At 43.8% G+C, this 12,836-nt stretch overlaps 2 protein-coding genes across 2 annotated transcripts in view; one reads left to right on the top strand and one right to left on the bottom strand.

Annotated features, from left to right (window-relative positions):
• The window catches only part of ADAMTS12 (ADAM metallopeptidase with thrombospondin type 1 motif 12), a 371,922-nt gene extending 371,309 nt beyond the window's left edge, over positions 1-613 (bottom strand). The window contains exon 1 of the mRNA XM_047767431.1: positions 9-613. Coding sequence (XP_047623387.1) covers positions 9-135 — 127 coding nt within the window. The 5' untranslated portion in view covers positions 136-613. The remainder of the gene's footprint in view (positions 1-8) is intronic.
• A 1,199-nt stretch (positions 614-1,812) lies between these two features.
• LOC125138182 (relaxin-3 receptor 1-like) overlaps positions 1,813-12,836 on the top strand; it is a 30,966-nt gene continuing 19,942 nt past the window's right edge. The window contains exons 1-2 of the mRNA XM_047799466.1: positions 1,813-1,921; positions 3,273-3,389. Of these exons, the coding sequence (XP_047655422.1) occupies positions 1,813-1,921; positions 3,273-3,389 (226 nt within the window). The remainder of the gene's footprint in view (positions 1,922-3,272; positions 3,390-12,836) is intronic.

The following is a 12,836-nucleotide window of genomic DNA, read 5'->3' as shown; positions in this document are numbered from 1 at the left end:
CCACTAACCTTGCTTCCTGTCCGGGAAGCGCAGCGGGCCCGGCTGCGGTGGTCGCTCAGAGCAAAGGACCCCCAAGTTCAGGAGCTGAGCCATAACGAAGAGCTTTGCAAGCCAGCTCCTCTGGACACATGGCATGATTCAGTTGTTGGGGAGAAGAAACGTCAACAAGTTTTAGCTCTCAGCTCAAGAAATCAAGTCCTCGCCTGTGGCCGGGCAGGAAGATGCCGGGGTGCATGGTCCAGGAGTGCGAAGGGAGAGACTGCAGGGCTGCCCACGCCCTCCCTTGGCTTTTTTTAAGCAGAAAGGGGCTCGTTACCTTTCTGTTCCCTCCCTCCTCCTGAAAGGGGAGTGATTCAGCTGACAACGTCTGCTTTCCGCCGGGTGCGGGAGGGCGCAGCCCACTCTGGATCCCACCCCTCTGCCTTGGGCGCCTGGCCTCGCAGCCGGCCCCGCGCATCTTCCTCCGGGACTCCCACCCCCTCCTCCGCTCCGCCGGCCCCGCCCAGAGCCAAGCCGGCCGGCCAAATAGGGGAGCCCCGGGGAGAGTCGCCCTGGGCGGGCCTCCGAGTGAGAGGCCCCCAGGCCAACTCCTGATACCGGCGGAAAATGCTGAGCGCAGAGATGGGACCGCGGGGGACCCCACTCCCTGACCTCCTCAGCTCAATGCTGCCCCCTTCCTGGCCTTTCTCCTCCCAGTTCCCCAACTTTTCCCACCATTGCTGTACCAAGACTCAGCTGGTTCGACTTCTCTGCGATTCTTTTCCAGGGCCGGCTTCCGTTTGAAAAAATTAACAGGCAGTGTTTCTCTTTCCCAAGTAGAGACAGATGGTCTGGGCTAATCTACTAGGTCGACCCTGCACAAGTCCCTTCATCTGCACCACGAGGTGAGGGGACCCAGTGACCAGGAGCCGCTTTAAGTCTGTGGTCTCCCCGGCACTTTACTAAGCCCGAAGGGTAACCAGGAGAGAAAAGGAAGTAAGTCAGCCGGAGATGGTAGCTCTCTACTTTCCTGGCACAAGCTGCCCATGGAAGCAGAAACCATTCAGAGGCTCAAGCTTTACATCGCTGAGAGAATGCCCCAAACTAGGCGGCTTGCCAGGCATCCAGAGAGATTCCTGGGACGATCCCGCCAAGATTTTGCACCTCTGGGCTGAAACCACCTAACTTATTCCACTCAGGAGAAATCTGGCCCCATACTGGTTCTCCATGGCTTCCAGCCGCCCGGATATGTTCAGCAAGAGACTGAAGATGCCAGTTCATCCAACCTTGCTCAGGGCCAGGGAAGCCAAGTCCAACCAGTGACCCAAGTGCAAGATGGTGCTCACAGGCCTGGGACAGGCAGTTTGAAGAACTTCAGACTGGATATATACACACCATGACATTTCAAGGGGTAGGTATAAGATTCCTGTTATTGCCATTACAAATTCCCACAAATCTGATGGCTTAAAACAACGCAAGTTTAGTATATTACAGTTCTGGAGGTCAGAAGTCTGCAATGGGTTTCACTGGGCTAAAACCTAGGTGTTAGCACAGCTGCATTCCTTTCTAGAGCCTATTTGCTTGCCTTTTCCAGGTTCTAGAGGCGGCCCTCTTCCCCCATTTTCAAAGCCAGTAACAGCCAGCTGAGTCTCTTTAAGTTGCATCACCCTGACACTCTTTTTTCTCATTTCTCTATTTATAAGGACCCTTGTGATGACATTGGACCCATCTAGATCATCCAGGTTAATCTCTTTCTCTTCTGATCAGCTGATTAGCAACGTTAATTCCATCTACAGCCTTTATTCCCCTTGCCATATAATACTGCCATGTAACATGTTCTGTTATGCTATCATAGGCCAGTCAAAGAAGGGCTATGAGCATCTTTTCCTGTTGCATAAACATCAGGTAAGAAGAGCACAACTTAAGTCCAAAGGAGAGTCAGGTAAGACAGGCGTATCTAGTGAAATGGCATGAAGGCCCAACGGAAAGGCAATTGCAAGGGCATTAAAGAAACACTTTGAGGAGATCCCATCATGGTGCAGTGAAAATGAATCTGACTAGGAACCATGAGGTTGCAGGTGGAATCCATGGCCTTGATCAGAGCGTAAAGGATCAGGCATTGCTGTGAGCTATGGTGTAGGATGGCGGCTGTGGCTCTGATCCGACCCCTAGTCTGGGAACCTCCACGTGCCTCAGGTGTGGCCCAAAAAGACAAAAGGCAAAAAAAAAAAAAAACCACTTTGAGCTAACTGTGTCTCTTTCCCTTTGTTCATCTTCCCCTTCCTCTCCTGTTTGTCCTTCTCCTCTTTCTCTTCTTCCTCTTTCTGCTTCTTCTTCTTTTAACAGCAAGCAGGGTTTCACCTGAAGAGTGAGATTACATCTGGCTTCCAGTCCCTGGAGAAAAGCTATGTCTCTCAGGCAGGAACCAAAAGAACTCTGGGAACTACCGAGTCCCAACAATATCAGGGGGGATCCACAGAATTCTCTGGCCTCATGGCTTCTCATTCTCTTCAATAAATGGGCATTCCCCTTACCCTCACTCTTCCACCTACTCTCAGGACCACAACCAGGAATGTCTGTCATGCAGAAGGCACCTAAGACTGAAATATTAAAATTATAAAATCTCCCCAAAACTTCGTGTTCCGCCTACCTTATCAGCCTACTAAGGACTCCCCATCTTTTGATCTCTTCATCCTTCATTGTCCCGTAATCTATAAGCACCTCTTTGGCTTTACCTCCCTTTCTGCCCAATCATATCCCTATGATCTATCTCTTTATTTATTTATTTTTTGTCTTTTTGGCATTTCTTGGGCCACTCCCGTGGCATATGGAGGCTCCCAGGCTAGGAGTCGAATCGGAGCTGTAGCCACCAGCCTACGCCAGAGCCACAGCAATGCTGAATCCAAGCCGCACCTGCAACCTACACCACAGCTCATGGCAATGCCAGATCCTTAACCCACTGAGCAAGGCCAGGGATTGAACCCGCAACCTCATGGTTCCTAGTCAGATTCGTTAACCACTGCGCCACGACAGGAACTCCGATCTATCTCTTTAAATTGTCTCTGACCAGTGTCTTCAACCTCTCACCTTCCTCATCAAACTCTAACCTTGTTATACCCCAACTCCTGACTTTCTCTGCTTTTTTTCCCAAATGCTATTGAAGAGACTCACATAGTTGCACCTACTGAGCAACTACTAATTCATGTCTCCAATCTCAGCAAGTTTTCAACATGATTTAATACAAATATACATCCTGCTCTATGCCAAGACTGAGTTTCTCATACTCTTTACAGAATTCACAAAATTTCTCCAAAGCCTGAGCCTCTACTTCATGGTAAAGGAAAAAGTTAATCCTCCTCACCGGTCCTCTGCTCAATGGGAAAATGAAACAAATCCTCTTGGTGACCAAGGTCGGTTGCAACAACAAAAAAGCAACAACAAAGTCACAAAAATACCTTTCCTGATGTGTCCATTGTGGAAAGCAGAGCTATGAAGCACTGCACAGTCTCCAGAATATCTCCTGGCTAATGCAGCTACGCTCCCATTGAAGTGAGACTACAAACACATGTGAAATCCAAGCATTGAACAATAGGTAGGGACAGCAAACATTTATCACACACTGACTATTTACTAGACTTTGTGCCAACACTGTAGTTATTGCTTTAATTACAAAAACTTATTAGATAGGTACTATTATTATCCTTGGCTTGTAGATGAGAAAAGAGACACTGAAAGTTTACATAACTTGCCAAGGATCACATCGCTATGAAGTGGAAAACCAGGATAAAACAGTGAAGGTCAGAGAAATGCCAAGACTTAACCACATCACTAAGTAGGGTCAAATATATATCTGTCTTACTTAAGACCCATTGTAATGTCTTCAGAGGGGACAGACTCACAAACAGACATCGTCATCGTGTCTCAGGTAGTGGTATAGTTCATATGGCAAAGTATTTGCCATGTGAAAATTCAAATCGAGGCAAAAGATCTAAAATGCCTCCCAAAGAGCTCCTTCTGTATCATAAGCAAATAAGGCATACGAAAGTTCATACTTTCCTAACAAATCCATAGAAGCCCAAGGGATGGCTGAAGTTCAAGGAAAATTAGCTCAAAGCATTTTTCAGAGCTGTCATTAAACTGGAAAAACAACCGAAACTGACATTGGCCAAAAAACCCAACCCTGACTTGATCCCAAGAATCACAGTGAATATGCTGAAGAGGCTTGCCATCTATTAATCCGTACCTTAATACCACAACCACCACCTTATAATGAAAATCATGGTATCATATTTCATAGTTTACAACGTTATTTCAGGTCAAAGGATGGAAGAGAGAAAAGTCTTCCTCCAAGGTTTTCAAGTGTAGTTCCACCTTAACTCTGCTTGGAAGTCAAAAAGTATGGTCTTTAAAAGTCATACATTTTAGTATCGTTGTTACATGTACTATTTTCTTTTAAACCTCTCTGCAGTCCTTGAAAGAAGATAGGGGTGGTATATGTAACCCTCGGGAGTATCAGCTCACTTTTATTCTTCCATCCAATTGTATTCAATGTACAATTGGACCGTTAATCAGCACTGCCCACTCTGTACATCCCCAGCATCCAGAGAGTCTGCCTTCTTGGCTCAGTTTAAAGATCTTGGAATCTATTCATTTCAGATTTTGTAAAGCTACCTGGCTTTGTATTACGGTGGTACTATATTGGTCCATTCTTCTGACATCGCAATTAATAAATTTGATGAAAGAAACAATGTCATGTCAATGCCCCTTTGAAAGGCATGCCTGAGAAGGTTATGGATCCCTGATTTATGAAATATACTATTGACTGAAAAAAAAGCAAGCACATCTCAGGAAACATGTAGCATTTGGATCAAATGTTGCAAAAATTGAAACCAACACCAGTTTGTAATCCTCTTAAGCCCAGTCAAAATGGTATGTTACATGCGTTTACCAGGGTTGACAGAAGGAAAGTCATAAGGGTGGTCTTCCAGAGAGAGCCAGGGTGGGAGTGTGACGGGGGGACAGGGAGTACCTGCTGGAGGGTGTCAGAGCCTCAGCAATGTATAAAGGGCATCTGCGTAAGACAACCGCTCAGCGTGTGATGTCAGAGCCAGAGCAGAGTGAGAAGGGCATCCACCTAAGAGAGGATGTCCCAGCAGGGTGTTGAAATACTGACAGGGTAAGGAGAGCTGGGATAATGGTGACAACTGAGCAGTGATTAGAGATTGGTTACATAGAGGGGGGATTGATCAAATGAGTTAACACAGCAAGGATAGTAGGAATCAAGTTTGTCACTGCCAGTGAGGTACCACTAAGAAAAAAGGGAGAGGGGCAGGGGGATGTGCTTGGGCTGTGGGATGGAAATCCTGTGAAATCAGATTGTTATGATCATTATACAACTACAGATGTGATAAATTCATGTGAGTAATTTAAAAAAATAAAATAAATAAAACAAAATGAAATAAATAAAAAAATTAAAAGAAAAAAGGGAAAAGTAGCATGACCCGTGTGATGTTGCATTGTTACTGAAGGTATTGGTGAGAACCTACACTGTTGATGTATATAGAGATGCATATAGAAATAAAGGTATAAATGTGCATAAGTATACACACATATATATCCCTAGACTTGTCCTTTTGAGGTTGCTAGAACAACACCTCAAAAGCAATGAACACCTCTGCACCCAGATCTTGGATTCTAAATACCACTCTCCTCTAAAACAAACTAGGACTCCTTAAAGAAATGACTAATTCTGGAACTAGGGCTTAGAGAAAATAGAAGATGAGCCTGAAACCTCTTATTGCTCAAAAAACAGACAAACAAAAACCAAAAAAGCCAACAACAACAAGGAAAGCCTCAAAGAAAGATGAGAACATGTCAAAAGGAGAGAGGAGCTGGTAGGAAGAGCTCCCAGTAGCCAAATCTAGGAAAGTTTAAGCACAAATACATGACAGTAACACATTATTAGGCATATAATAAAATAAGAACCATGAATCCCATACTGATACAAAGAGATAAATTAATAGTAAAGTTGGGGAGGAATGAGAACTTTATATAATTTTAAAGTGCCACCTCCCAAATATTTATTAATTATACTCAAAAGAGTATTTTAGAGTGCAGAAGCCTAGCAGCTATCATCTTAATCAACTTAACAAAGTACACAGAATCAATAATGTGGAAAATCAAAACTGTGCACTACCATGGAGTTCCTGTCGTGGCGCAGTGGTTCACAAATCCAACTAGGAACCATGAGGTTGCGGGTTCGATCCCTGGTCTTGCTCAGTGGGTTAAGGATCTGGTGCTGCTGTGAGCTGTGGTGTAGGTCACAGACGAGGCTCGGATCCTGCATTGTTGTGGATGTGGCGCAGGCCAGCGGCTACGGCTCTGATTCAACCCCTAGCCTGGGAACTTCCATATGCTGTGGGAGCAGCCCAAGAAATGGCAGAAAGACAAAAAAAAAAAAAAAAATACCAGAAACAAAAACAAAACTGTGCACAACCTGATAGGCTTCAGTGAGAGGAACATCATCGCTTCAGTGAAATCTCTGGAAAGATACATCGCCTGAACCTAACAGACAAACTGAACCTGAGGGACATTCTACAAAATAGCTGACTTTTTATCTTGGAAAGGCCATGAACATCAAAGGAAAACTGAAACACTATTCTAGATTGAAGGAGACCAAAGAGATATGACACCTAAATGCAACACATGATTCTGAATAGGATCCTTTTGTTACAAAAGACATTGTTAGAACAATTAGTGAAACTTGAAAGGGGACAGGGGCTTGGGTGGTAGTATTGTTTCCCTTAACTTTCTGATTGTGATCATGGTGGTTTTGTAGAACATCCTTGTTTGTTAGAGGTACCCTTTAAAGCACTTGAAGGTTGGAGTTCCCGTCGTGGCACAGTGGTTAACGAATCCATGAGGTTGTAAGTTCAATCCCTGGCCTTGCTCAGTGGGTTAAGGATCCAGCGTTGCTGTGGCTGTGGTGTAGGCCGGTGGCTACAGCTCCAGTTCAACCCCTACCTGGGAACCTCCATATGCCGTGAGTGCAGCCCTAGAAAAGACAAATAAATAAATACATAAAGTACTTGAAGGTGATGGGGCCCCCTAGTTGGCAACTTACCCTTAGACAATTTATAACACAAAGCATTCTCTTTTTAAAACATCACTTCCAAATTCTCTGTAATTTTGAGATTGTTGCTAAATTAAAAATATCAAATGTAATGGTCTGTTCTCAGTCTTGAAAATTATTTACCCTTTGGTAGATATGCTGTAGAATTGGAAATTAGAGACGCCTAATAAGGAGAAGTTAGTATCCAGATAAATGCCCATGTATGGTGGTTTTCTGAGCACCCAGGCTGACAACCATGAATGTTCCCATTATCAGACTGGTCCTACATTGATCCTGAACCACATGGGCACCAGTTCCTTCTGTCATTCTGCCTTAAAGATTAAGTCTGAATTAAGGAAGAGTGGCTTATTATTCCCAAGGAGAGGAAGACATTCAGGATGGCATATGTTAGGAAACTTTTGAGTGCGACTACCTAAACAAAAAAAGGATATTGCATTTAATCACTCAACAAATATTTATTGATTGTCTACTATGTCTAGGCATTGAGAAATAGCATTGAATAAAATAGTCAGAGACTCTTTCCTCATGCTTGCATAAGTCCTAGTTTGGGGGTATGGGGTGCAGGGAAAAAGGAAATCAACAAGTAAATATATGCTATGTAAGACAGCTGTCAGAGCAGTAGAGAACCACAGGCAGGCTAAGGGAGTGACTGAGAGAAGTAGGTTCCTGGTTTATATAAAGGCGCCTCTCTACTAAGATGCCATTAGCAGTCTCTCTGCTAAGAGGACCTTAGCAGAAACCTGAAAAAAATAAGAATCTGAGACAGAGAGATATTTGGGAGAAGAATTATCCAGCCAAGGAAATAGCAACAGCAAAGATCCTCAACTGGGAAGAAATATGCTTGGAGAACATGGAAAATGAAGGCGTGTGGAGTGGCTGGAGTGTGTAAGCAAGGGCGGTGTGGTGGTGAAGGAGAAGAGGGAAAGGCATGAAGGTCCCTAATGGGGACTTTGAATTTTCACCCTGAGCAAATAAAGAAGCCACTGGAGGGTTTTGAATAGAGGGGTACCTTAGGATTTATAGGGCTCTCTTTGGTTGCTGGGTTGAGAACAGCTGGAAAGAGGGAAAGTTAGGAGGTCACTGAATTAATTCTGATAAGAGGTAAGAGTGGATCACATCAGCTGGTAGCAAAAACATGGTGAGGACTGCTCAGATTCTGGGTGTATTTTGAAGGTAGCACCAACAACAGTTTCTAACGAATTGGATGTAAGGTAAAGCGAAAAAGAACTCAGGGATGATTACAGGTTTAGAACGACCGATAATTGAGATGAGGAAGATGGACATTAGAATAGATTGAGTAGTGATGGCGAAGCCAGAAGTTCAGTTGGAAACATGTTAGGGTGTTTCTTACAGATATTTGAAGAAAATGCCAAGAAGGCCATTGGATATACAAGTCAGGAGTTCAGAGGGAGGTTCAGATTAGAGGTGCCAACAAGATAAGGAGGGAATCAAGAGAGGGTGGAATCTTGGAAATCAAGATACCGCAGTGATTCACTAGCTCCAACTGGAGGTGAGGATGGGAGAGGAGTCCTGGATTTACACACTCACCTACGCAGAAGGAAAAAATGGAAGAAAGAGATCAAAGATTGAGTTTGTTCAGTTAAGAAAGAATAACTCCACCCACTAATAAATGCAGGTCAATCAATGTTCTTGAAATCAAATTAGAAATTCTGTCATGGAAAATGGGATCAGGAAGGAATGGACATACTAAGGAATGTCCACAACCCTGGTTTACCCCCCTCTTTATATTCTCTTGCCTGCTGAGCTCAACCAGAGCCTGTGAGTAGCCTGGGCTGGGGTCTTGCTCCTCAGAGGAGAGCTGCTGAGTGTCAGGAGTCCTACCCTGGTCCCAGAGGGTCACTCCCCTGATATTGATCACTGTGATACTGATCTCTGTTCTTTGATAGCCTCCTGGGATCGCTGAGAGCAGAACATCAGCTTCGTCCCCCCAAAACCAATAATAAATGAGATTAGTTCAGGTAACAATAAGGATATACCATAATGTTACCCACTCTTTTTTTTTCTTCCTTTGTAGAGATATACTTGATGTACAATAAACTGAACGTGTTTAAATTGTGCAGTTTTTGGAGTTCCTGTTGTGACTCGGTGGGATAAAAAACCTGACTAGTATTCATGAGGATGCAGATTCGATCCATGGCCTCGCTCAGTGGGTTAAGGATCTCGCATTGCCCCCTGGTGTGGCGTAAGTGGCAGACACAGCTTGGCTCTCGCAGTGCTGTGGCTGTGGTGTAGGCCCGCAGCTGCAGCTTCCGATTTGACCACTAGTCTGGGAACTTCCATATGCCAAGGGTGTGGCCCTAAAAAGAAAAGACATAAATAAATAAATAAATAAATAGTACAATTTACATGTTTGCATACATACTTGTGAAGCCATCACGATACACTTTGCAGTACATATATGTGTACCTGCACGTGTGTGTGTGTCAAACCAGAAGTGTTCTCTTGCTCCTTTGTAATCCCTTCCTTCTGTCCCTATTTGCATCACCCCCAACCACAGGCAGCCACTGTCCTGCTTTCCATCACTGGAGATTATTTAGCATTTTCTAAAATTTGACATAAACGGAATCACAGAGTATGTGCTCCCTTTTACCTGTATCCACGCACTCCACATACTTATTTGTATGCTTTCTGTGCCAGTACCATGCAGGTGTTATTTCTGCATAGTATTCCATGCTATGGACCCACAACAACTGGTCTAGTCTTCCACCTTGTTATTAATTTATCTGCTAACCAATGGAAAAATGATGGAGAGAAAGCTTGGTCACAGACACCTAAGCCTAAAATCAAGCAGATTCGTGCCTACCACTAGCTCATATTAAAGATCTTTCTTTAATATGAAAGGAGGGCCTCTCATGGCTCTAACCCTTTCATTTCCAAGGATGGTTTATGTCTCTCCTCAGGATACAGTGACACACATCCAAATAATGAAACATCAACTTTGAAGTTGATCCTAGATTAAGATAAGAGATCTCTTGATGGTGTCATGAAGGGTTTTGACATAGCTCGCCCACACTGCCAGACCCAGGGGAGACTATCTCCACAGCCACGAGATGAATCTTGGCAGCACTGAGATGCCCCAGAGCTCAGGAAGCAGGTCTGTGCTCTTGTGAGACCTGGGACACAGCTAGCCCAGGACCAGATGCTCTGCTAACACCTTTATCTGCCTTGGCCGTGCTCTCCAAATGGTGCTGCCAGGATCGCCCCCTTGGCAATGAGAAGACCTCCTTTGTTGCTTCATAGCTTCTCTGTGGGTTGCTGACTGACTCTACTCGTGACCTGTTTTGCTGTCTTGCTAAATCTGCACCAAGTCTCCTGAGAGGGCCCCAAGAGCCAAGGGTGGTATTGATTCCGTCGCTGCTTCCCGCAGTAAAGCGGAGGCAGCTGAGATCAGATAAGGTGCTGTGATTCATCTTTTGAAGGGCAGAGAGGTGCTATGGAGAGATGGATGGAGACTTTGAAATCCAATGTGAGAAAATTCGGTACACAGGCTATTTCATTGACTACATGGATTGGTATGTAAGGCAGACAGAAGCCTCTGAAAGACTTGGAGAAAGAGACGGTGCTGTCACGCAACGAATGAGAAAGTGGCAAGCCAGCTGCCGTTCATGCAGTGAGATTCAAGGTAATGAATCTTAGGATTTGTTATGATGGATTTTTCCATTTGGTACAGGGACGATGTTTTATTAATTTCCCTCAAAGATAAAAATGGTAAATGAATATTTGATCAGAGGATGGATGTGTAGGTGGGTGACTTACTAGGGAAGATTCTGAGAAGTGACTTGCCTTGAGGTCCACGGAAACACCCCTCTATTAAAGAGTTGGCTTCTTCTCCAAAATCCCACCAGACCTCGGGAAATAGATTCTGGTATCAGTATTAGACCATCTTCTCCTCTCTTTGCCCTCAGGAAGAAATACTCTCCTTTGCATATTGCTAAAAGCAAAAGTAACCATTGAACTTGCTGGTCACTGCAGCAAGGGGAAGTTAGTTAAGGCTGACACTTGTTACCACAAAAACACTATGTGTACATCAGCAGAAGGTGGGGTATTGGCTACCTCTGAGGGGACAGTGGCAGAGCCTGGGCATCCTCTCCTCTCTGTCATTCCTGCACGGGGTCCTGGCTCCAGCATCTGATCTTGGCACATAGGCAGAAAAGAAGAACCCATGGCTGGCACTCCACTGATGAGGATTTGGAAAGTGAAACCAAAATCCCAGGTCCACAGGCATTTCTTCTGGAGAGAAGGGGATACAATGTAATTTACTTCAAAATATTTTCTATCAATAATATTGCTATGTGTTACTTTTAACTTAGAAAAATGATATGAACTTTGAGAAGGGTTAGGTAATATTTAATCCCAAATTCACAATACAAGTCAGCACAGGGAACTCTACCAGATGTTCTATGATAACTTACATGGGGAAAGAATCTGCAAAAGAATGGATGTGAATATATATATATATTTATATATATATATATATATATATATATAAAACTGAATCACTTTATCATATGGCAGAAATTATCACAACATTGTAAATCAACTATACTTCAATAAAATTTTTAAAAATTAAAAAACTACTTTAGCTATCTTTATCTCTCATAAATGCCAGATTTTTTTTTTGAGTAGAACACTAAAGATATGTAGCTTGAAAGATATTGTAGTGATACTTCCAACTTTATACAAACAGAATGTATTATCTAGCAAGAGGGATTTCCAGTTTCAACCTTACTGGAGTAACAAAAATGCATTTTCCCCTCTCAATGTAAACAACTAAAACTATAGGGGGCCAACTATGTGAAGCAATGGGTTCAGACACTGCAACAAGCAGCATAGGAAAACAATCACTAAGAGGCAAACAAGTGCTGTGAGAGCCCTGTAATTACCCAGATTACTGCCTCGACAGGGTTTCTAGGCTGCAGCGCAGGGAGGGGGACCCCAAACGGCTTAATGGTCTCTATGATTTGAGGACACAGTTAAGAGTTTGACCAAGTCACTTTGATGTCCAGCAGAAATAGGCACAACAATGTAAATCAACTATACTTTTTTTTCTTTTAAAAGCACTTGCCACAAAGAAAAAAACGACAAAGGAATTTGAGGAAGCCACAGCAGCTAAAAGTTTGCAGGCAGACTGTGGAAGAGAAGAGACCTACACAGAGAAGAGAGAGCTGCGTAGAGAGAGGTTCAGAGAAGTTCCTGTCATGATTCAGCATGTTAAGAACCTAACTAGTATCCATGAGGATTCAGGTTCAATCCCTGGCCATGCTCAGTGGGTTAAGGATCTGATCCAGCATTGCTTTGAGTTGTGGTGTAGTCACAGATGCAGCTCGGATTTGACATTGCTGTGTCATGGCATAGACCAGCAGCTGCAGCTCTGATTAGACCCCTAGCCTGGGAACCTCCATATGCCACAGGTGCGGCCCTAAAAAGACCAAAAAAAAAAAAAAGAGAGAGAGAGAGAGAGTTTCAGAACTTTGTAGAGGATTCCAAAGGATTGCAAGTTTTAAAGAGCACTGCTCAGCCCTTGCAGGGGAATAAATGATCTGAACAAAGGAGAAAAAATTTTAAAAAGAAAACCCTGGAAAGGTTCAGATGGAATGACTCCAATGATTACATAGGGCCAGGAAGAGTTTGCTTTCCCACCAGGCAAATTAGAAAAAACCTTATAGTACACAGGACTTCAGGAGGATGTGGCCTCCATTGTAGG

The sequence above is a fragment of the Phacochoerus africanus genome, chromosome 1, assembly GCF_016906955.1.
Source record: "Phacochoerus africanus isolate WHEZ1 chromosome 1, ROS_Pafr_v1, whole genome shotgun sequence".
Lineage (NCBI taxonomy): Eukaryota > Metazoa > Chordata > Mammalia > Artiodactyla > Suidae > Phacochoerus > Phacochoerus africanus.
This window is presented reverse-complemented; position numbering and strand designations above follow the sequence as displayed.